This window comes from Apteryx mantelli, chromosome 6 (assembly GCF_036417845.1).
Source record: "Apteryx mantelli isolate bAptMan1 chromosome 6, bAptMan1.hap1, whole genome shotgun sequence".
In the NCBI taxonomy this organism is placed as follows: Eukaryota; Metazoa; Chordata; class Aves; order Apterygiformes; family Apterygidae; genus Apteryx; species Apteryx mantelli.
The window spans coordinates 30526473-30553126 of record NC_089983.1 but is presented as its reverse complement, the minus strand read 5'-3'; the positions used below and the strand labels follow the sequence as shown (position 1 = coordinate 30553126).

Sequence of the window (26654 nt, the reverse complement as noted above, 5' to 3'; positions counted from 1 at the left end):
TAAAACATCCATTTTGTGGTATGTGCTTTTGTTTAAATAGATATCTTCAGATACTGCTTCGAGACTGTGAAAAGTGGTTTTCCTTTTATGAACTTTAAGCATGTGGCAGTGATCAAATGGGTACAGCTGTCCTTTAAGGACATTGGCAATTATTATCATCATACCTCCTGTTAGGCAGTTCAAATTGCTTAAAACTTTGATAATGATTACTTGACTGCATTTAAATGAAGGTCGTTTACCCTTCCATTCCCTACTCATACAGCGTCTTTCGTGCAACACGCCTCAAGGCCCTTTCCAAAGAACACTAATCAGTACACAAAATTATATCGAAGCAAATAACCTTGTCACAAATTCCATTACACAGTAAAAGCTAAATAAAAAATAATAGCTTTCCTGTCTATATTTAAAAATATATATCCACTTAGTGTCAAGCTTTTCAAGTAGAAGAGAATGCCACAGAAGAGCACAGATTGTATTGTACAGCAAGGAAAAGTAAGCTATTGCTACAACATGCAACCAGCACAGGCCCTACTTTTACTAATACAATGGGGAATTGCAAAAAATCAATATTTTTAAACCTCCAGTTCATGCTAAAATCAAAAATTTTCCACTGGAACTTTGAAGGAATAGCTGCAGTCATGTCCAAGTGGGCCAAGCTGCCAGTGGAACAGAAATGGCCTTGTCTTTCAGTAATAACTATTTTAGGGTTTGATTGAGGCAAGACTGGCATCAATCTGACATTTACTTAAAGGAGAACTGAAACGGTTTTGCTCGGTCTGCCAGTTCAAAAGGGAAGAAGGATTTCCTCCTATAAATAAAGGTAATTTCTTATCTATGTACACATACAACCTCCCAGACTAGCTCAGACAAGTGCAAGTACTTCCCTTACTTGCAAGTCCAGACAGGAGGAAAGATGACTGATAATGTCACTCCCACTTCATAGCAGTCTCATTGGCTACTTAATGGTAACCCCAACATTGATTGCAAATACAGAAGTCCCCACAAAATCCAGCAGGCTCTCTGAGTTGCTACAAATTGAGGTAATCAAAAATACCAGGTAAAAACAGACTGGAAATTACTTTTCCTTGCAGAAGTAGTGGATACTAACAAAACAAGTGATTTGATATATGTTAGTGGCAAATTCAGCCCTTCCCTTGTCAAAAGTCTGGGCTTGTAACACAAACTGCAGAAAGACTATATGCACAAGAAGCTAAAACAACAGTACTGAAAATCTTAATTCACTGATAGTGGTAACATTATATTTATAACATTATCTGTGCTGCAGAATATCACAGACAACAAAAATCTAGGGATTATACTTGCAGATATGCTCAGTCGTAGTTTTTCAGCTGAAAAAGCAGAAACAGAATGAAACCAACTGCAACACTTCTGAATAAAGTGTCCAAAAATTAGAGAGGAAAAGAGCCATCCCATATCCCACACAACTTATTTTTTTTCTTGGCAAACATGAGTATGACAGGGAAAGGGAAGAAAAGAAAGATTAAGTGCAAGCATTACATGACAGACAGGGGACTAAGGGAGAGAAGTAAAGATGCACAGAAATGAGATAAGAGAGGCACACTCCAGGTCCTTAACGAAGTATTTTCATTATTGTTCCTCTCATTTTAGCCAGGGAAAAATGAAGAAGATGAGAAAAGAAAACAAACAAAATAAGAGAAACAGAAGATTTGGGAATCACATTTTAAAACTACAGAGAAAACAACTCACATAAATTAAACTCTCGCTGCACAATAATCCATAAGATGCCTGTGCTTAAAGTGAGGAAACAGTCTTTGTTCGAAGAGACCTGGCTGCCAACATTTATACAGTTTGGCACACTGTACCATGATCTTTTCACATACAAAAACAAACACAATTTTCTTTTGGAAGATACAAACCTCTTCTGCAATTCCAACTGAAATGATTTATTGGCCAATTGACACCTCTTGAATTAATTCTTCTTCAAGTATAACCTAGGAAATTTCATCTCCTATCAGTTATGTCAAATTTGACAGCTTCAGATGAAATTTCTCCTTTCTTAATTATTTTATTATCCCATTAATTCTCCCAATCCATTAGTTACACTCCCATGTCCCCCTCTAAAGAATTTCTCTTCTTCCTTGATGTCTATACCTTTCAAGAACCTCAAATAAACAATGTCCTCCCTTGACAATCTCTTAGCCATACTAAATATGTTTCACTACTGTCATTTTTCTTCAGAAACTAACCATTGCTCATTTTTACTCACAAATTTGTCTCCATCCTTCCTTTAATGTCCATTCAAGAAGGGAACAATAGAAGCAATCCTGTCTGAGCCCGAGTTAGGGGTATCTTAATGTCACTACTCTGTGCCACGATCGCTCTGTGCATATACTCCAAAACGACAAAAGACTAGTGAAAATTATACACTGCAAATCTTACCTACACTGCTGTTCACTCTTCCTCTGCGTGAGGTAGCAATAAAAGGTAAAATGCACCATGCTGCAGCTCCATCCATTGAAAGAGCAGAGTGAGTTTCAGTAGCCAAGCTGAAGAGAGGAGCCTCGTACAGACACCACTCTCAAAGCTGCTAAGCCCTGGGACAGGCTGCCCCAAGAGGCTGGCGAACCTCCACTCTGGGAGACTGTCAAAACTCAACTCAGGCCCCCAGTGACCTGATCTAACTTTGAAGTTAGTCCTGCTTTGAGCAAGAGGCTGGGCTACATGACCTCCAGAGGTCCTTTCCAACCCAACTTGAGGTCCCTTCCAGCCCAAATTACTCTATAAATCACTTAAGAACTTTTGATCATTCTAAAAATACAACACAGTACCTCAGATCAGCTGTGTGCAGAATTCCCCATCAGATCTTATATTGTGCTGATATATCCCTTACAATCTGAAACCAGATACTAAAAATACAAAGACTAGACTTTTTCTCCTGAAAGCACTGCCAGAAGATTTAGGAGATTATTCAGTTTCTCTTGGATTATAGCCATTTTAGATTGTGAGAACAAAGAAGATGGATGGATCACACTGGAACAGGGAGACTAACTCAAGGAAATACATAAGACAGTAATCAGTACAGTGGACATATGACCTGCAATATGGTAAAACATGGGATGATATGTTAGCAAAAGATAACAGATCATTAGCAAAGCAAGGAACAGTGTCACCACCTTTGCCAAATGATCCCAGCTCTTTCTGGAATACAAGTTTCAGCTATTTTGAGAAGGGATTCGGTTAGCATACATTGCCCGCTCCCAACACTGAGGGCAAAAATGGACCCTGCCTTGCCTCAGCATTTACGTAACATAGAAATACTGCTATCAGTCTACTGGAGATTAGAAGAGGCTTAGTTTTCACTAGTTTGTCTAAATTCTTGAGAGAATACCCTTATTTCCACAGTCTGAATTGGGGGTTCAAATATCTCATCTTCTCCAAGGCCATCCTGTCCAGTCAATCCTCAGTTATGACAATCATCAAACCACTCTAATACTGAGCTACTTTCCACTAGACAAGGATCAAACTCAGTGCTTTTGGGGACAGTCCCTGCTCACAGCAAAATAGAGATTATTTTAGACACAACTGGAAATGGCAGAGTCCCTTCGGGGTTGGCTTTTGCCAGCCTAGTATCTAATACAGAATAAATATGCTAAGAGCTTCAAGTCAGGACATGTAGCATGTTTCAATAAAAAAAAGAATGAGAAATAAAACTATTAATGGCAGCACAATAATAATAATAATAATAATACGCATTCAAAAATAAGTAGCAAGTCAATTAAGCACAAAACCTGAGAGAACAAAGAGGTGTTCAAGGTTACCAAGTGCCTAATTCTGGAGAGTTCATTCTTCACAATATTAAGTACCACAGCACTGAGTTGGCAAATAAGCATATAAAGCACTACAAAACCTTGTGTGTTTTCTAGTAGGAATGTGCCTACCCTGAAGACAGATTGGAATTTCCTGAATTGGTGTTTAGCAAGCAAGAGAGCAGCTTACCAAACTGGATCTTCCAAAATCTGTTTGCTTAGGCACATTGATAAAGTCTTCCACAATTGCATTTCCCCTGGGACTAATTAAAGGATAATTTTTCCTAATTAATAACATTTTTAAAAAGCTATTTTTCAACACTGTACAGGTACAACTAAGTTTTAAAACTTTAGGGTATACGGTCTGAGAATAATAAAGCATTGAAAAGTATTTTCAACACAAATTGAAAATATACCAAAAAAAGGCAGATTATAGGCTCTCAAAAAGCTGCCAAACTTTAGATTTCTTCTACCATTGTTTACAATTTTTGAGTATGTGTAGACAGGCAATTCAGTATAAAATCAAAATTATTTAGAAAGATGTTGTCATATGTCATTCAACTCTTATGTCTTATCCACTCAGGAACAGAAAATGTTAATGTAAAATTTTATGGTTTAGGATGCAGTGATAATTTTGATTATCTGACAAACACAGGTTTTGGTTATTTGACAAGCACAGAAACAGACAGGTTTATTTTTGACTTTGCTACAAATGTAATATATATTACCGCCTCTGCTACAGAGGCTCAGAGAGCCTAACTGAAGATTGCACATAATTCCCATAGTATCTTCTTCATTGCTGTATCTCAACCTTTATGCCTCTCAGTTCTTATTATATGATACTCTGTCTTAAAGGTGGTCACTGAAACACAGTCACTTCTGCAATAGAGAGACATGTGTTATTAACACATGGCAGATTATGATCCCTGTGCAGAAGAATGCTGTATCTACTTGAAAGCACTACTGAAGAAATGCAGTTGATCTTCAGTAAAAGACAGACACAGCATCTTCACAGCAGAAAAACAAATCATGCAACTCAAAACTATAAACCTTTAAGACTACAACTGCTTATGATCTCACTTATTCAAAAGCTTGTACCTCCAGTAGCAAGGTGACCTTCTTACACTGTCTGTCTTGAGAATTGGTTCAAGATATCTCGGTGGGACTTAGAGCATCCAGACATAAACCAGCTGAACTGTTAACCTGAAAGAAACCATTCAGTATTGCCCTAGAATTAATTAGTTCTACTGTAACATGGAAAGGGGTTTCAATGGGAAAAGTTCCAGAATGAGAGCCATCAAAACAGACCTCTGGTAATCACCAGAGAACAGGAGTATTAATCTATCTGATTAATCTGTTGAGCTGTAATAGTTCCTTAAGGGCAGTGTGATGAGCTGGTAAGTGAACCTGATGTCATTCTTCTATCCCCTGCTCCAGAAAGATATAGGCCTGTATAAGAAAGCTTGGTGGCAACAGCAGTGTTTCCTATTGGTCCTGAGAGGAACTGGTTGAAGGCAGCTGGATACTTCTTCAGACCCATTAGATGCTACCACAGTTGAAATTTTGCAATGCTTTTGCCAGAATCAGTGTCCCTGGCAACATCAAGTAGGGATCGAAGGACTTCAGAAGCACTTGAGATGAATAGTTAGTAATGATGCAATACTAGAGCTGTCATGGAAGCTAATCCTGAAGATTTTTCCCTTTTCAAAGAGGATAAACACATTCACCTCATCCTCTAGTCCCTAAGAGACAACTTGCTAAAGCTATCTAAAAGTGAGGTACAGGAGAAAGAGAGCACAATGACAGAGATGGTGTTTGGTGTACTGGTCTGCCAACGAGTACCAGTACTGGTATCAGTAAACTCCTACAAGTGTTTGGACTGACACCAGTGAGCAAAAAATAAGACAAAACACCACTTCTTACCAAGTACAATCTGCAATTAAGAGTTCCCCAGACAAAATATGAGAGAAAAGAATGAATAGTAAATAATTATCAAACAAACTCAAATGGAAAAACAGGAACAAAAAATTAATGTATCAAATTATTCAAGGAAAAGACCAAACGATCCCAGTGATTTAAACTGCCCAGAAAAGCTGCAGGTTCTGAGTCATCAAGAGCCACAATTTCATCTGACTGGACTCCTGATATAGGAAACACTTGTAGAATTTCTGTCACCTTTTTAAAAGGCGCTATTTTGTACTGAACTCAACAAAATGCTATCTTTTCAGAATCACCTAGTCTCCACTTGGCAGTTGCATAAGTGTAGAATATTTCTAAACAGGAACAAGGTCACTATAAGAAGTGAAGATTGAGCATCTTTTCTTTTACTCATTGACTTCCTATTTTCCATCTCTGTTATACCTCCATTTGTGCATTAAGCACTTTTCCCCTCTTCTGTTGGCCACCTCAGCTCTGGAATCACACCAGGAATCAATCACTTCACAGTCTCTGACCCAGAGACTTCACAGTATTGATTCAATGCTGTGGAAGACGCCATTCAGTGATAATCAGTAGCTAGACAATAAACCATGATACTATTTACATTCATTCATTCACTCTAATAATATGACTAAGTGTCTTTAACTTCTTTTATCAACTCTCTATGGTAGCTACATCATGCCAGAAAGACAGCAAGTACAGAAAAAATAATAGATGAAGTCCAAACAGGTCTTTTGGACAATGAACTCATGCTATACAGCATGTTCCCCTCTGCAAAATAATAGTAGAAAGCCTTTTAATATCCTTCTTTGAAAGGTAAATGTAATTTCCTTACCTAGAGTTTTCAAATAGACACTTGCCATTCTCTTAGCCTTTCACAGTAGGCTTATTTTCCCTACTCTTTCCAAGCTCTGGACACAGACACCCATGAAATATCCCATTAGTCCCACTGTTGAATTCTGGTTTCACCTGATGTCACCTTTCGTTACTGCAGACACTTGAAAGCTCAGGCATTCTGCCATAGCTGAGGAGACATAAAAGACCTAAAATTACTTTAGAAATATTATTTCTCAGGAAAAAAGTCTGTGCAGGAATTTCTAAGTCTCCTTCCTCCATTATTTTTTTTTCTTTCCACCAGTAACTATCCAAAAACTGAAATTTTTTCCTACTTATTTATCCTCCCATTACTAACGAGAAATGTGATTTTCTTGCCTTTCCAAGGCAATAAGGACTCTTACAGATAAACACACTGTGGACTGTGATGGAGCCACCATCCTAGCTTGGAAACGATAAAATTACAAGCAAGAAAGCAATTCTATGTTCTCTTGCATGGCTACCCACTGTCTTGTCAACCCAGCACAAATGGGAAGAAGTGAAAACAATAACAAATATTTCCAAAATAAAGGAGAGGGAAAAAAATCACCAGAGACAGAATATTTAATAAAACACTTTAAACACATTTGGCTTTAGTTACAGGAGACCAACAAAGATAGGAAAACAAGGAATCCAAATACCATATTGATGGATCTCAAAGCTTCTCTCTTGTAGAGTCTACTAAAAGAATGCACTGAGAATTACATTGCTCAATACCGTTCATTCACTCTATGTTTGCACTCTCTGAGGAAAGTATGTACCTGTTGGAATGAATCCTAAGTCTAAGAGTCTTTACTGGACAATCTGTAGACCTGAATTATGAATTACTCTATCAAAAAAACACAAAGTTTCAAATGCTTGCCTCTTTGTGGAGGCTCAATACAAGACACAGAAGAGGCCAGAAAGTACTGCCTGAAATCGTTATCAACCCAACTGCAAAGAAGAATGAAGAAAAAAGCCTCCTTGAGCATAGAGAGTTAAAATAATCCTATAAAGATGTGTCTTGAGATACAAGCCAGACATTTCACATGAAATGGGTCCTGTCTATTGTCAACTTCAGATGGAGAAGGACTAAGATTCCTTCTTCTTCCCCCCTTTTAAAATTCTATTAAATATACTGAATTCAAATCAGAGATTTGAATGAGAACTGCATATGTATTAGAATGGGAACAGTGGCTTCTAAAGGTGAGAGACATAACTCTGAAGGAGGAAAAAATAAGTTCCCTTACCCCAAGATGAATCCTTTAGTCTCTCTTCCTCAATTCCATCCTTCTTAAGATGAAGCTTGGAAGAAGAATCCATAGTTAGATGGATACAGAAAGTTAGTCCCACCCATTAAAACCTATCTTTTAGCAAAGAAGAGTTCAAGAGAAGAGTGAAAATGGTTTGAGGTTGAGCTGAAAACTAGTTTTATGGGAGCTGGTCAAGAAGTCAAATCCAAACAATCTGTTCTCTCTAGCTTTTATCAGAACATAATCTAAGGAATGCTGTAGATCAGAAACTCAAACAAAGGAATTTTGAACCCCTGATATGCCTAAACAGCTTGTCTTATCTAACCGAGAAGCAGTGGGGTAAATCTTTTGTAGTAACTCACACTCTTTGCCGAAGTATTTGTAAAGAGGTCATATTCAGGTATGGATTGCCTATTTAAATAACAAGTTATTTGGGATCTTTAGGTTTGGATGAAAGCCTAGAATGACAGTATTTAACTAATATCTATATAGAAATGAGGGAAAAGGGCTGTGGGGAACTGAGATTTATAGCAGGAAAGATATGGGACTTGGATACTGTATTATGCCAAGTTCCACATGTTAATCATTTCATTCCTTCCACTGACCAATGCTTATGATTAACCCGATTCCACCACAGTAGCAGAAGAAAGTTATAAGAGACTTCATACATGCACCAAGCTGTTCACAGTGCTTTTGACAAATAGAGTAAGACTATTTCCTTTGATATGAAGAAAAGTCACATTCTTTCCTCCCTCAGTTGCTACTAGTGCTGAAAAACTACTTAGATGAATGGCTAGATATCACTAAAATCTTGTTACACAATATATCAGAAATCTCATACAGCTCAAGGGAGAGAGAGATGGAGATCCTGGGGGTGGGGGGAGAGAGAAAATAGGGAAAAATAAAAATAGAATAAGTGAAAGAGATAAAAACACGAATAAAGCACTCTCACAAACCCTTTCTTGCATCTAGGCAGAACTTTAAACATACCAAGTGTATTTTAAGTGTCCCATCAGGTAGAGATGATAATTAAGAGAGAGATTATGTGAAGAGATGAAAGTGAAGGATTTTGTGTCCACTGGGCAGGAAGTGCTATGACTGAGGCACTGGACCAATGACTCTGTCTCCAAATTTCTCCAAACAGAATCTGTGGTGGCAACAGATCTACCTTTCAACCTCTATTTTTATTTTCTTTGCTATCCCCCAAAAAGTTTTCCAATCTAAGCCAAGTTTTATAACAAATCTGTAAAGTTCTGGAGTGCTCCAGAAAGTGTTACAGAAATGCAAACAGTAGTATTGGTTAATACCGTTAGTATAAGTGGCAGTAGTAATAAATAATTAAAATAATAGGTACTGATGATTTACAGTGAAGGGAAAAAACCCTATTGCACCAGGCTGACAGAACTACAGATACTGCTGAAGACAGGAACACTACTGCTTTACTTTTGAGATGTCCAGCACCTTCAGTTGAAGACCAGACTCTAGCTAGCTAGAAAAGAGAGAATTATAGCTCGGTTATAGTTAATGTCAGGGCTTCAGGTCTTCAGCAGTTTCTGACAACCTGCTCCCACCTACAGCTAAAGATTCATCCCACCGTAGCTCCAATGCCAGCCCACCCTGCTTTTGATCATGGTGCATCTGAAGAGCTTTTAGGCTACTTCTGCAACAGACTGCACTATTGTTCTTAGTATTGGACAAGACAACAGAGGCAGTACTGAAGAAATTAAATCTGTTATTAAGAAGTCCCTATCTCCTATTTTGTATCTACAACATTCCCTGAATGAGGGGCAGGAAAGAAGGAAAAAAAAAACAAAGCAACAAAACAAGATGGAGACACAGCTTTCATCAACAGGAGTGCATACATCAGCCAACAAGCTGAATAATCACTAAGTGGGGAAAAACCCTGATCCAAGCATTAATAATTCAATTAGTATTCATTGAAATAACATTGATTTTAATTAATCTCTTTCACATCACTGTTCATATCCTAGGTTCTTTCTACTACAGCTTAAAAATCATTAGTGTATGAGCCTGTTAAGTACTCATCTCTTTAAAAATAACAAAAAGAAGACATGAGCTTGGCAAAAAAAATGTTTTAAAACCACAAATAGTCAGTAAAGAAAAATGAAATGCAACTGCTTGCCACTGTGCCTTACTAATGTGGCACATACTACTACTTTAAATCTTTTTTCTGTCAGTCATCTGTTTTTGCCCAAGAGACCCTTTCACATCACAGCTTTTACCTTATTCTCCAACAATGCTCATACTTGTTCTCTTAATTGATACTTGTTTACACTAACAATTTCTGCTATGTGTGAAATACTTTCATGTGTAAAATAAACTGTAAGTAGCATTTCTCCATTCCCCACCCCAAACTCATTATCTTAATGCTACAGGTTACTCCACATTTCTATATACACAAAACACAGAACTCCTGATTTTCTTATTTAAAAACAGTTGTGGTCACTGTAGGTGTGCCAACAGTTCAGCAAGGAGCACAGCCTGCCACTACACATTATCACAGTGTAATAGGACAGAAGAGTTTACATTCCAGATATCTTTCCAAAACATACCATAATTGGCTTATCAGCAATACTTAACCAAGAGCAAAATAAAGGTCAGGCTCAAGCTTATTTTAGTTAGATATGCATACCTATCTACATATGTAGGTAGATAGATTTCTATATCTTTTCTCACATCGTGTGCAACGCTGAAATACGTTATCTTTTCCAATGGCAAGACACACTGTGTTGCTGCAGCCTGCAGTATGTAGGAGATACAATACACACTACCACTTAAACCACAAAAATCTTTACACACCATCTCTGCAAACAACCTCAGTGCACTTCAGTTTCCACAGAAGTAGATATTTGCTAAAGCTTTTTTACGTGCAAAAAAGGAAAACACTAATAGCACCATGGGAGTTTCAAGAAAGGCAGGCAAATTATGATCACATTTACCATCTAATTTGCTCTCTGAGGCTTGTTCAAACAGTGCAAACATTGTGCTCCTCTTCTTCATTTGTTCTGACAAGCAGGATGACAACTAATCACCATCAAGAGCTTTCCCGCTCTCCAGGCCTCCGTTTTCTGTTTATCCACTTTGATGCCTTCCAACCAAGGCAACTGTTAGCCTTCCCTGCCACCCCAACTGAGAAGGCCAGGTCTCCAAGGCCAGATTTCAACAAAGAGTCTTGTAGGGTGTGAATCTATGGTGATAAACAGGAATAAAACAAGCCCTTTCTGTTGTTCAGTGTGTGGTAGCACAGGCAGTGGTTTCTGTACAGGGTGCCGAAAACACGCTAGGGAGGCAAAAAAGAAGGCTGGAGACTGACATAGAAAAAGGAGCCTGTGCGTAAAGGAGAGGTAACCTCTACCCTCTTCCTTCATTTCCCTGTAAGACAGATCTCTGATTTACCCAAAACATTCCTGTTCATGTTAAGAAGTCCTAAAATGCTTGTGCAATATTAACAAAAAAAGCAAAAAAAAAAAAAAAAAAAAAAAAGCATAGAGAATACTGGAAAGCTAACTTCAAGGCTGTCTGTGCTCTGATAGATCTTCCCTCCAGAACTATTGCACTGATTGGCCTTGATAAGGCTCAGCAACACAATCAAGTTATCTTGGCATAAGGAGTTAAGCCAGTGCCATTGTCCACATGTTCCCTCTTCACCCAGAGCCTCTGCAAGGCAATGCAAATTGAAATGAAAAAGGACTAAGCCATATTAGCTCAATGCCTTTTGAGCTAAAACAGTGCATGCACAGGCAGCTGCCATTCTTTAGGAGATGCATAAGCCATAAGGATTTGCAGATGAGCCACTAGTTACAAACCTAAAAAGGAAAATGGTGTTGAGAATTTGATATTTAATAATGTAAAAAGTATGCACACACATAAGAATAAGAATTCACTACAATTCAGCCTTCTCGAAGAGAGGCCATCTCAAAATCAGGCAATGTGTTAAGGAACTTACATGGCATAACCAACCACCAAAATTTTCATTGCTTTATCAGATACTATCTTATTTCACATAGCAGAAAGGAAATAATGACAACAGGCAGCTGGGTACTCCAGATTCATCAATTTTAACAGGTCCTGATATTTACATTAATCAAATCAATACCAAAAATCCTTCCTTTTTCTTTATATTCATTTGAAAAATGCAGCTAGGCTTAACTGGCAGAATGCACACACTCCCTTACAATTACTTCTGTCCATTTTTCTGCAGACGGTAGCCCATAGCCGCAGCCAATTTCACCAGTGTCACTAACCAACATCATGTTGGATTTAGCAATAGAAAATACTGAAGTTAGCGAAACATTTGGCTCAAACTCTATGTTACTTTTTGAAAGGTTATTTGCTATTTTCCTGAATCCTGTTACTTACACACATGATTACACTGTCTGGACTAAATACATTTTAAGTCAGGTGATCGTTCATGAGAAACTGCAAAGACCTCTGCTACTAGAAACTTTCTGTGTTTTACAAATGCTCTCCAAGTATTTTCTTCCCAGTTTCAGGATTTTTTTTCTTTCTAGATGTTCACTCTTTTTTTAATGCTGACTCAGAAAAAGATATAGAAATAATCACCCTTAAGTATGACAAATGCAAATAACTTTAGAGTCTTATACTTGGCAAAGGGATAACACAGGTGATGTATAACCTGTACCACTTCTTATGAATGTACTATTTAGAACAGGGGGGAATTTTGCAAACTGATGAGATTAGTCTGTGGCTCACTTGTAACTTCAAGACTGCAAAGGCTTCAGTGAAAGGAGACGTAATAAAATCCTTTGGCAAGAGGTTGGTGTATTCTAGGGAAAGACAAAGGAGGGGAAAAAAAGCAGTTACCCTTTCTCCTGCTGCTTCCAAGAGTACTTGCAAATTCCATTTCTTGAAAGAGATTTAGGGGACTAGAACACCAAGGCTGTTGTCTCTCCTACATGCTACACAAGGGTCTTCAGTTTGTTCTCTCTTACAATGATTAATATCTTCATGGCAGTGAGCAGTTCCCCCACATCAGTCTGCAATTCACGCATCACACCAGTTTATGAGCCAAAAAGGTGGATTTTACTGATTCAGTGATAGATCTGGTAGCCTAAAGTGTTTTAGGTTATATCAGTCCATTCTCATGTTGCTATAAAATCTCCATAAGTGTCTGAGCCTGAAGATGTTCAGCAGTAGAGTTGAACTACCTTCTCCAAATGTCTCATACATTATTTCTATAGGCTGTGATACTTAAATGGTCCATATCAAACTCACAGACGTCTTTTCCTTTTTCCCACTACTGCTGTTTTCTACTAGTTGGCTTATCTGTGTTTTTAATTTGGAAAGATCAATTAAGCCACTACTCTCAAAGTAGCAGGACACTGCAGAGCTGTGAAAGATGAGCTAATGGATTTTTTTTCATCTTGTCTGCTTCATGGCATTAACTTGGAGGATCTTAAATTCTGAGCTTTCAGATCAGAGGCGAACATTCGCAGAAAGAAGCTGAAGTCCAAAAGTAACTTTCTTTAACAATTAGTATCCTGTGCAACTTCAGTGATGTCAACAGGAATCAAGGGGGAGGTAAATCAGCATGTGTTTTTGGCAGCCTTCCCTTTTCTGCCAATTAGAACAATCAGACTCTAAATTTCACATTGAGCTAAAAGAAATTAGCAGCGTTATCTCAGTCAAATGTTAAAGCAAATAGCACTTGAAGTGTTAATCATAATTGTAGTTTTTCAAGTTATTCATACCGCACTCCTATTGGCTCGCTTTCCTCATGCTTACTACTGTGAACACATTTGATGAGCAGCATTAAGCCTGCTTTGTCTATGCCAAAGGAGAAAGACAGGTCTCAGCTGTTAAAGCAGCAGGCTGCCAAAACAGCTGGACTCGCCTCCTTCCTGAGCAGCCTTCTGCTGCTCATGTGAGGAATTTGGGTAGAGATGAGTAGAGTAGGTGGGAGCGAGTAGTTACGTGTCATGTGAAGGAGACAACTAGTTTCAAACATCCTTCTCTAAGTTCTGGTGAGAAGGGGGCAGGGTGTAGAGAAACGTGAAACGTAGGTGAAGGCTCCCAAGGAAGGAAACACATCTGAACCTTCTGCTGTTTCCTAAACAGATCACAGGGAGTATGTTTTAAAAGGTGCTATATCAGCACAGAGGATCTTTATAAGGACCCTGAGGGCGTTCTTGATGGTGGGGCAGGCTGTGCTTTCAGAACACCACTGTAGTTAATTTCTAACTACAGTCACTATTTTTTAAGGGAACACAGCAAGATTTTTCAAGGCCAAGTTATTTAATGCTTGATGAAGATGGCTGGACAGGTGAAATTCAATTAAAAATGTCAGCAATGTATTTTGAAGTATGAGGATTTCATTTTAAAATAGCTAAGAGAGATTTTTCTTCTATCTCACTGTTGTTGGCACGTGAGTAGCGGATACTACCGAACAGCTGATCTTTCCACACCTTCTAGCTCTGTGTGCACCTCACCGAGACCTGTTCAGTCTCAGTGCTGGTCTCTTCAGCAAACGCCCTTCTGTGCAATGAGACACGCATGCAACTCCCTTTGGCAAGAAGTGGAAAGCCAGAGACATTGTGACAGTATGTGAGAAAGGAAGAATCACAGACCAGCCACTGAATGCTGAGAGCAGTTATATAACGGGAATGAAACCCCGAGTCCACTGAAGTCAAAGGAAATTTTGTTACCAACATTGACAGGACTTGGATTTTCTCTAAAACGTTGTCAAATAAGCAAAATCAACCAACTTCAAAAAGCATCATTGTTATCTTTCACCTGCAATAATCTTAGGTGGTGCTCATAATCATTTTAGATTACGATTTCAAGTGGAAGCATTTTCCACATGGTGTTCCTTCTAGGGACAGGTGAGAAAATAACTTTTTTTGTTATGAAACAAGAGCAGTTTTCTCTTGCATTTGAATTTTGCATGAAAATCCCTATTTCCAACACACACCAGAACAAACCTTTTTATAGTTCAATATGTTACCAGGTATTAAACAATCCACACCCTAGCAGTGACTTACGCACCATGAGTAAGGGCATGTAAGACTATGCTAAAGTGAAAGGAGTCATGTGGTAGGAGGACTAGGAAATGCAAGTATTTTACCTTGTCTTACTATCACCAGGTAGTTTTCAGAGGAACCACCAGCTACACAAATACAAAGCAAAGTGCAAACACTAATCAGTCTTATCTTTCCCCGTACTCTACATGCCTGAGTTAACTATTTAAACAAACATTAACAAGTGAACTAAAGTAAAACGCTATCTTGTTTTCTGGTCTCCCAAAATTCCACACAAACATGTTATATAGCAGGCCAGTCACAAGAGGCCACATCAAATAAAATAAGAAGGATTTACTTCCTGTTTGGCTCTTTATACATCCTGTCTCTGAAACAAAAATAACATCATCAAGCTTTACTGAAGAGAGAAAAAAAACATATTTCTGTTTTTAACATAGCCACTACTACAGTCCACTACCAAGCTACACAGACTCTCCAAGCAGTGCAACAACGGCATGTTAAACCAAAGCATTCAGGCTACTGCGGTACCAGCCCTGCTCGCATGTACACGACTACATACAGGTACCGGTCCACAGCACTATGCATCAGCTTCGCTAATCCAAAGTACCCCTAGCATAGTATCATCCTTCTATTTTAATTCAAAAACCCAACTAAATGTATGTTGCAGAAAAAAACCACCTATCCATAGTACATTCTTTCAGAGTTCAATAAGAAAGGTATTGCATTAAGTGGCAGTAGCTAGGCAGTTTTTATTGCGCTCATAAAGGATTATGATTTTGCCTTATTCTCTATATAAGTGAATTTCTTAAAATACCATTTTTAAAATAGCACATTTTCTTCTCATGGTACTGTTTCTTTAATATATTAACTTTCCCACATCCCATACTTTGACGGTTTGGAAATTTTCTAGTTCATTTTAAACCAGTTTTTGACAAAACAATACCAACAGTACAGTAAGTGTCCCAGCTGAATTTTACAATTTATGTTTCTTTTTGAAATACCTTCTTACTAAATAGCTTTAGCAACTAATAAAATCTTTCAATTTAAAGCCAAAAGAATCACATTAAGGATTAAATTTATAGGGAGGGGGAGGCTAGTGATAACTGAATCTTCATAGAATATTTTCTTTGTAACATCTTTTTTAGAATACTGTACCCAGTGTTTCACCATCTGAATGCCCTTGTACATGCATTCCTAGTTATTCTTTTGATGCTTTCACACACACACACACACACACACCATTGCTGTTAGTTTTCTCCATTTCAGTTTTAATTACAATCAATAAAAAATACAGGGGAAAGTCATCACTAAGAAATAAAATTTATTCCTACATGTTAGACAAGATGCAACAACTAAGAGCAGAACTCAGGTGAAGACATACAAACCCTGTTTATATATATTACATCTATCAACAGAGTGAGGCGAACCACTAAGAGCACAGTTCCCAATCTGTGATTTATCAGCAACAACACGATAACTAACTTCAGTATGGCTGGACCTTTTTTCCTAGTGAGAATGCAACAAGAGTTCATCGTTTCTAAGAGTTTATGTAAAGCTGGGGAGGCAGAGTTGCAGACCCCCCGGTTTCACCAAGTTACCACACGCCGCTCCTAGCAACTGCCCTCCCATTGGAGACAACCCTTCCCAGCTGAGTAAGGAGCAATTTTGGTCTACTTCAGTACAAAGGAAAGCAGTTCAGGTCAAAACTGCCTTTACTTCAGCTGTAAAGGCAGCAACTTCCACTTGTGAGAAATAGCTGATGGTTCAGGGCAGTAATTTCCCAAGCAGTTCCACGATCTGCAAGAGGAAACTGGTCTATGTTTCAAGAAGAAAAGCTGTGTTTGTAAATCAAGCTCTGGTGAACATTTTAACTAATCTGCTTTAATTCTAGCATGGACAAAGGAAATTTAACCTCTCTACTGCTCTAGCATTTAATATTAAACACATCTTCTCTACATCCCGTATGAGATTTTTCCCTTTAAATATAGGCTAAGTATTTTTTCTTAAATAAACCTATTAAAGAGCGAGGTCAGCTCCAGAGGGCCTAGAAAGAGTCTCCTAAAAATGACACCAAGAAAACGGCATGTTAGACATAAGGCTTCAGAGGAGAGGGGAGCTGTGTTTTTTAAGTTTGCCTCAGTTTCTCTTCTGTTGGCAGTCTTCCGGTGAATGGAAATAACTGCTACAGAGTTTTGTTATTTCATTATCATTTATAACAGATTTTGCTTATAGGAACTACACAAATATAATGTATGAATATATATTTTATAAATGATATACATGTCACAGAGTCTTAGGTTTAATATATTTCTTGAGCAGGAATGTTTGTACCTTTTCCCTAATGCCCATTGTCCAAAGACAATTATACTAATATCTTCATTTTGGTAAATGTCCTAGTAAATGTTTGGTTAATGTTTCTATTTATCCCAAAAAGGAGGAAATGCCTGGCTACAGAATAACAAAAATGTTTGCTATTTCTGTCATCATTTGAAGGAATCACTATGAAAGAGAGAAAACTCAAGAACTAAAACCAACCCTGTAAGCAGCCTGCTTTAGTGGAGCTTATTGTAGAACTGACTGCCTTTGCACCTGAATGTATACACACTAATTATCACAGTCATCACAGATTTCTGTGATATTTTAGGTTGTCTTTCTACCTTGCTATTAACCTGGAAAATAAAAAATGTTCTTCTTAATATACTCTCCTAATATTCTAGATTCCTTAGAACTATATCAGAGAGGTGCCTAGACTTATTCTCTTCAACAGTGTCCTCTCTCTTAATTGTCAAAAGTTACATGTCACAACTACTACAGCTATTTATATGTACATTTGCCATTGTGGGCATGAGCTTCTGTCCTTCCACATGTAAAGACTTTGAGGTGTAATTTCTAAAGCATTAGTATCTTCTTTAGAAACTCCCCATACTTGTTTTCCTAATCATTAAGGTTATTTGCAAAAATGAAAGCAATTCCTAGCTCATAGCTGGGAGTCAAAAAAAAAAAAAATATATATATATATCTCAGCCTGTATGCAGTGAAGTAGATTCAGAGCAGTGACTCACATTGGCAACTCTGATATATAACCCTTTTTCCTTGCAATTTATTAGTGATGGATGTCCTATTGCAAACCACTTTCCTTACTGGGCCAAGAAAGCTTTGGCCATTCAAGCACCTTGCAAAGCCTCCCATTTCATGTCATTTTACTTCAGGCTGGCAAGGTAAATCAGTATCAGAAGAATTGTGATTAGGGCAGAGGGGAGATACTTTGAGAAAAAACAAGCTGAAAACCATCTCTGAAATAATTTGTATTAAATCTAGAATGCGTACTTTGGGATTTGTAACTGAAACAATTAAAAATATGTACAAGCAGGACTCTAGTTTTACAATTGCTAATTTAGTTCAGGTCTAAAATTTCACAGCTGATTTCTCTGTAAACTGAGGAATTTTGTTTAACGAGATATCAGCAACACAAGCTCAGTACTCCCAACCCACTTTAATGCTTTGTTTTGAGATCAGCTGAAGAGCTGTGTGCTTATCTACACAAGTAGTCATGTTGATAGCATCCAAAGTCACACCAGGACTGTACACAATAACGTTGAGCATGCTTGGACCTAGATCCAGGTATCCTTCATGCCGATGTTCAGCCAGGGAATTCTGGCCTTAAGGTCTACAGAATCAGTCACAGGTGGGTGGATGCATGTAAAAGCAAAGACATCTGGGAGAAGTTAAGACAGCAAAACAACTTCTGCTGCCACTGTGGAGGGATACCATTAGGGAAAGAGAAAATTTAATGGAAATTTTCCCTCACACTCCAAAATCGCCCCTGGACTATTGAGACAATGACACTAGGCTTACAAGAGGTGCTATGACCAGAGACAAACAGGATGGCTACAGTGTTCACCTTTACGCTGGCCTTCCTTGCATCTTTGATCTTTTTCTTCAAGCAGGTTATCTGGCGGGGTGCTCAGGAGCTCTCGTTTTAGAATAAGATAAAATAAAGTGGAGATTTTGTGAGTGTGTCAACTAATGAAGTCTCAGTGCACACTTTGTCATACAAGAGTGAGAAGAAGCTAAGTAGAACACCAAAAAAAAAAAGAAGAAAAAAAGAGAGAGAGCAAATAAAAAGCTCAACCAACTTTTACTTCCCAAAATGGTAAATAACAACAGAAGATTGTTTACAGAATGAAATTCTATATCTGGAGGACAAAGGTGCCAGCAAAAGAGAAAGGTAGTCAGGTGCTTTAGATAAGAACACTTTCTGAAGCACAGGGCACACAATAAATTCAGTTGAAGGGGGCTATGAAATTATTCCAGAATTTGAAGAATGCTGTGCTCTACACTCATGTGATAAAGGAACATGAGTGATATACCCGTTCAAATAGAGACCAGAAAGAAATATATTTGGATTTAGGATTGACCTTAGATGAAAGAGGCAACCATGCAATTTAGTGGACCTTATTAAAGGCAAGAACTGGCAAAAATTGGCCAAAGAAAGGACAGATACTTATGGAAGCCAACAGTCTTCCAGCATTAGAGAGAAACCAAAATATTACAAGAAATATTACAAGAAGCACTGGCCAGAATAGTATACAGATTTCAAGTTGGAATCTAACAAAAACAGTTCTTGGAATTGTACATGCTTTGGCAACTACCATGTCGAAACACAAGTTACCATATAGGAAAAAATGCAATAATTGCATCATTTAGCAGAAATCAGCAAGCACTCAGAGTATAAGGTAGGGACAAAGAAATGACAGTAGTGCCACTAGCACAGAAGAATTATTCACAGAAGCAACAAACACCTTTGTAAGAGAAGAAGGGGGTTTTTTTGTTTTTTTTTTTCAGATTCACATTTTCTTCAGCCAGACAACTTGATGATACAGAAGATACAAACATTTTTAGCTGGGTAATAGCATTCTGAGCAGAGGCAGAGTAAGAAGATGGAGAGCATGGCCAGAAAATTCTAAGCAAGAAACAGAATTCTCTAAAGCTAAAGCTAAGCAAACTCTGGAGAGTGGAAGCAATATCTCCAGGTAAGAAGTTAAGGGCTGATTTCATGGTGAGGCTATCACTGACCTGCTCTACCAGACAAACAGAAGGTATAATGATGCTTTGGAATGAGTTCTGGAATGAGGAACATATGTAAAGAACTTTGTCTCTGAACTAGCTGCTGGATGTACTCCTGTGCAAAGAGTTTCTAATAAAAATCTCCAGTGAGCCAATCAGGTTTTCAACTATTTGTTAAGACTTGCATCAGAAATCCTTTGTATTTTCTACAGATGTGTGGGTAAGAGTAGTACCGGCATTATGCTCTCACAATAGTATGATTTAAACAGATAAATATCCTGAGCACTATTAAAGCTAAAAATGTACCTGTCGAACAAATCTTTAAAATCTTTTGGTATTGATAGGAAGCCAACATTGTTTGAAACAGGTCATAAGCTATTTATTTCCACTGCTAAAAATGCTCAGCAAACTTTCCTCCCTCCCTAAATAGAGAGATTTTTGTTTTTCAGCAAGCTATGGAAGATCTGTAAACTGATGTCAAAGCTGGAAAAGCTTCAGCAGTTGTATATGCTCTCTAGAACACTGGACAAATATAATTGCTAAAGCTTTTGTCCAGAATGAAACAGACTTACTGGACTATCCACTCCCTAGGTCACCAAGGAGGGAATTTTCAGTGCAACATGGGACTTTGTTTAAATATACAAGCATTACTAAGGTACCTCAAAAAGTACACTTAAAAATATATGAAAACTATACAGACAATGAAAATAATTATCTAAGATACACACCAGAAATATTCTGAACTGGCCTCAAATGAAAAGCCGAAAACGGAATCTTCAGAGTTGTAACATATGCCAAAAAACACAATGAATAAGTCAACGCTGGCAGTACAAAATATTGACACTGCAGTTCTAAGTAGGATAGAATTGTTTACATTGCCTGGAAAAAGAAACAGACTTCTTTAGATTAATATTCTCATTTTGCTGAGACAGCAGTTCTTAATAAGACGACACCTTAACTGGTGATGGTGTATATGCAGTATTTGTGCTAGATACGGCACAGCTGACACAGTAATATCTTATAAAGGACGATTAAGCAAGCAAAAGTATACATTGTTCTTATTAAAGGAGTGACTTCAATGTTTTATCCTCAGTCTAATGGATTTAATGGAAAATAATTATGCACATACTTAAAAAGATGCATAGTCAGATTCCAATCCATGTTATAACACAGCATCATCACTACTTATTTTATCAATGTGGGCATGCTGATGGTAATTCTTAAAGTGCTGCCAGAGAACATATATAGAGAGAAATAAATAAATAATGTATATATAATAATATTTGGGCTTCCTTCCCACTGCCACTTCATACAGTGTTATCTGTGTGTCTGCAGTGGGGAACAACAGTTGCAAGATTTAAAGATTGCAAGTGATCATACTGGGATTGTCGAATACTATTACACAGGAGGAATAGGGTACACTTTATTCAGATTCCAGAAAGGAAGATGATAAGACACATCAAATTTACCTTTTTGCCTAAGAGAACTGCAGGCAGGTGACCATAACACAATATTTAGACAACTGAACATCAGAACACACTCCAGGCAGAGCAAGTAGACTTTCTGCCTTTAACATTGGATTCAACTTTTTAAGTCTAAGTGACAGTACAAAACATCTCAAAACGTAACCAAATTTTAGTAGTAAAGCTCACTATTAGGCTGATTTTATATAATTTGAAATTGTTCTGAACACTAACACTGCTTCTTGAGCATTATTGTTACAGAATTTCGGAAAGAAGATGGCATTTGTGGACTAAATGGCAAGGTTTCTAAATCCCACAGAGAAGAACCAAAGAGAGCACTATACAGCTCTTCCTCTTCAGAAAGAAACTGTCCACAGATAAAGTGTATTTTTTGCAAGAAAAGTGTATTTTTTCCTAAGAAATTGAGTGGTCACTGACCATCTCATTTCCCAGACGGTGCTATGCTCTCCTCAGCCATGGCCGAGGATGTGACATTGGCCTCTGTTTTCTCTCACTGGAAGAAGACTCCTAACTCTTACACTAATTCAGAAATGAAATGCAGAGTTTATTACTTGTGAGCCTGGCAGCTGAACAGCAATATGTGAGATCTACCCTGTGAACAGTATGTACTGTAGACAGAATTGTTAGAATGAAGAAAGACTAAACATGAAGCCAGGACTCCTGGTGAGATCTATCAGATGCTTATTAGCACAAGAGTTTCAAAAGCTACATGACAGAAGGGATAAAACAACAGAAGACAATCCAGCATAGTGTACAGGCAAAGAGGAGACACAGAAATATCAGTGCTATTTGTGAATATAAGCTAAACATTTGTAAATGCAGTTCTGCAGAAAAACTGATTTAAAAAGAAGACATAAGTACTGACCTATTTCACAGCTCTTTGTGTTCTGACTACCTCATATCAGCTTTAAGGCTAACAGTTCATCTTCATCCTCCTTCATTCAAAATCATCATCCAACTTTCTACTGAAGGCCTCCCTTTCTCCTCATCTGCCAAGAAACCTGCAAGGAGGTTATTAATGTAATGCAATGTGGAAACGTAGTTGAATGAAACAGTGTCATGACACTCCAAGTATGGTGGAAACTTCTTCCAAGAATCTCTGTACCAAGTCCCCCCAGTTAGCAAACTTCTGTGCATATCTACTGGAAGGACAGAAAAGGAAGGACAGAAAAAGAAAGGAGGGAGAGAAGATGGAAGGATGGAAGGATGGAAAAAGGGTCTTTACCTCAGGATAAATGAAAAAGGATTTCAATCATGTCTGTTCTTGACAATGTCTAGTATGATAGGAACTTGCTGAAGACCAAGTTCCTGGCAAGGCACAAGGGGAGAGGGAGATTTGAGCATAAGTATAATTTTGTTAGGATGTTAATTAAAATCCATATTGATCCACAGAGGAAAGTATACAATAGAAAATTGGTATATACTATGTCTGCTGCTGGAAAGTCATTCATAAGAGCACTCAAACTCCACAGGAAACACAGTGGTATCACTGACACAATGAAGGGCCCTAAAACTAAATAAGGTATATGGCCATTACAGTACTATGCTCATTTGAAAGACAAGGTGGGGAACTATGATTGATTCTATTCTAGCTCAATGGCATAAAGCAGGGAGTAGATAAAAATGGGACATGAACTACATGTTTATAAAGACATTAAAGGAGAAGTGACTTAAGCAAAATCTTTTAGGGGCATATTCAATGCAAGTAATATGCCAACAACTTCATATAAAACCTCCGGCTCCCAACTGTCAGAATCAGACACAAATATTCACCCTTTGTCTTTTTTTTTAATCATATATCACTGCAAATACTGAAGTGTTTCAATTATGCAATATAATCTATTTTAATCTCTGCTGAAGGTTATATTTTGCAATTTTTTTTTCTTTTTTTAAACACACAAAAACAATATTTAAATGAAAAGCTGACAAATTCCTGTGGGTCACCAGGAATGCAGACTTCATGAATGTAAAGGTTTTTCTCAGCTAAACTTCAAATAACTATCAGTTAACCCTACATATAAAGCATAGAATTTGCATCATTTGCTCTTCTTTGAATAGAATAGCTAGAAAAGACAGGAGGTTTTAGGGTAATTTTGTTAGGGGATGCTCTTAAATAACCATGACTACATATGGTAAATAATCAAGATGTATGGTAGAAACTGCAAGGTCCAAATTGTTAATCCAACAAATGGATGACCAGAAAATGCAGCATGTATTTACAGTGTTGATTAGGGCAAGAGAATTGAGAACATCCTAAAACACATGGAGCCCAGCAATGCAATACACCCAACCAATATTTATTGCTGCCTCTGTAGAAGCAATTTCCATTTTGATGTGTTCTCTCACACATGATGTTCTGAAACAGTTAAGTAACATGAAAAATACAGGTTCAAGATTATATCTGTCACAGATGAAAATACAGCATTTATGCAGCATTACATAATAAACCCACTGGTTTATGGACCCAAGGTCCTCTTGGGAATGCCACAAATCTACATATTGTCATATGGCGATAGAATTTTACATTTGCATATCTGAATTACAAAAAAATCCCACAGTAATAACCAAAACAAACAAAATACAGTTATTGGTTTGACAGGGCTAAGGATATTTAAGAATATAATTTGGTTCTGGTAAAGATCACTGGTAGTTCACAAAATACGTCTGGAAAGCCAACTACTTCAGATTATGTTTTATAAAGAAACCAAGCAGTCTGTTAAAACCACCTAATTCCAAGGGTTGCCCGCCAACACTGAGGGCACATCTGCATTTGTTCTGTACTTAAAAGACAGCAGAACTGCAGCAAGGAAAGAGACTGCTGACAGCTCCTTGAGCACTTATTTTAGAAACCAGGAATGAAATAACTCTACCAAACTGTTTATCTGGCCTGCATGTCTCACCAGTAAAATTCTACTACACTAATATAAGTGAACTTACTAGCACTGAATTCTGCCAAATAAAATATCAACTTTGTGGAGACAATCAATGCCAAGCATGAAGCTCCATAAGTTTATGGAAATCAACAAATTTAGGAAAGAGATTATATGACAGTGTCAGCAATGACTGGACTGATGATCTTGCAGGTTTCTTTCACTCTTGTTTTCTCATTCTATTACATATCAATTAGATATCAGGTTTCACTAGTAGCTTAATCTGATTTTGGACATGAATATTTAGAGTAGAAATATAAATACACCCTCCCACTACATATTCAGCCTATTTCATGATTACTTCAGCTCATGTTTAATTCCTGCACACTGTAATAGCCATCCCTATCTCTCTTATGCATTAACTTAATAGCACAATTAGTCCATGAAGGAATAGTAATTAGTGAATTTCTTATGTTCAAAAGTTTAACGAGAGTTCTCTTAGTCTAAAGTATCAGAGAATGCAAATAATATATAATCTTTGCATATTTTAGCGGTAAGCATAATGTAACTTCCGCCATATATAAAAATAAACATGCAGGAATACTGCTACAGAACCCTTACATAACCTAAGATGAGCATGCCAATATTTGTAAATAAATCTGTAAACACACAAAATAAACAAACATAGGTGTACACGTATGCATTGCTATCCACATCTATATACCCAGCATCACCACATGATTTAGGTACAATATATTTAATAAACACAGTATACATAAAATGTAGGCAAACCCCCTATACTTTAAGAATAATTTGCACTTTTTATAACCTTTTACATGATCTTGATTTAACCTACACAACTTCCCTACAGAGCTGGAAAGTTTACACTTATTTTTAAGGTGTGGAAGTTGCGGCAAACAAAAATTAAAGAAACCCCAAATCCCTGACCTCCCCATTTCTAATATTAAATTCTAACCCCTTGAAAAAATATCCAGACTTATTTTGGGGCATTATCTTCCATTCTTGACCACTTTTTCCATGGAAATCTCCCCTCCTTGACAGAAGAACAACATATTCAGTCTAAGGAAGTCACCTGTGTTTTTTTTAATAGCCTTGCCCCACAAAGAATAGGTCTTATAATAGATGAGATACGCAAATAGAAAACCATTCAACTTGTGAGAAGGGTGACTAAATCCACTAGCCCAGTGTCAATTTTTAATTCCTAGGTTTGTTTTTTGAATTTTTTTAAAAGGCCAGTCATGAAATATTAGAGATGCCTATCTTGTATTAACATTGTGTCCTCTGACATCCACTCAGAAAAAGATAAAAAGATGGCATTAAGTTTTAACAGTGAAGTGAAATGTTGCATGGTGCAAGGTGACCCAGTCTCATTTAACAGAGTACCAAAATATAATCAAATAAAGCCTATGATCTTTACACTGGCAAAACAGTGCAGCAAGAAGACAAATACAATTTTTAACTGAAAAGACCAATTGAAATGAATCATGTATATTTGTAACATATAACTGAGTCCTCTGCAGCCACCCAATACTTGTAAGAGCATCCACACTGAAAGCAAATTTGGGTACAGGGGACTTCAGTTCTCCCTAAAATTTCTCCCTGCCACTACACCTAACCTGAAACAAATATCCCAAACTCAATCAAGCTGATTGATCACAGTAAAAATAGACTGTGTCTTCATCTTAGGCTCAGTATCTACTAGCTGATAATTCATGGTTCATAGGGAACACACTGTCTAACTGCATTAACCCACAGTTGGGAGAAAAAGAAAACTCATAGCAGTCTGATGATGTGTGTGTAATTCAATCATACAAAGGTAAACTGCCTTGGGTTAAGATTACCAAAAGCAAACTCTAAGAACCACAGATTTAGTAAAACAGATGTAGGCTTAACTGATACGATTCTTTTTACCCTGCTCTTATTTGGTTGGTGCTACAATTTTCATATACCTTTGCCTAGTGTCTTTTCTGATAGCTACCGACAAACTCAAAATGTTGTCAGGAGGGACTTTTGCTGTAATTCAATATGGCAATTGCTCTGTTTCTAAACTCCCGCATTTAGTCCTTCAGATCCACTCAGAGAGAGCTGCCTCACCTGTCACTCTGGTTGCAATACCTCCCAGGCCCTCGGCAGCTCACCTCATCTATCCACTGTCACACAACCTTGGGCTCGATTTGTTGAAATGGAGGAAACTTCTACTGGGGTCGAACGATGTAATTTGGGGCTCAAACTAAGTGAAGCTTGATGGTTTGGATAGAGCTTTAGGTGAAATTCTGTGAAACAAATCCTGAAAAAAACCAAAACACAACTATGAATTCATGCCTGTATTTTGCACAGAACCACTCCTTTCAAAATAATTGCT

General features: G+C 37.6%; 1 protein-coding gene across 2 annotated transcripts in view; it reads right to left on the bottom strand.

The window, feature by feature from the left end:
• The window catches only part of FIGN (fidgetin, microtubule severing factor), a 96605-nt gene that overhangs the window by 33631 nt on the left and 36320 nt on the right, over positions 1–26654 (bottom strand). The window contains exon 2 of one of the 2 annotated variants that reach the window (XM_067298546.1): positions 7829–7883. The exons of the other annotated variant lie outside the window; for it this stretch is intronic. Within the exon in view, the coding sequence (XP_067154647.1) occupies positions 7829–7883 (55 nt within the window). The remainder of the gene's footprint in view (positions 1–7828; positions 7884–26654) is intronic. 2 annotated transcript variants of the gene reach the window in all.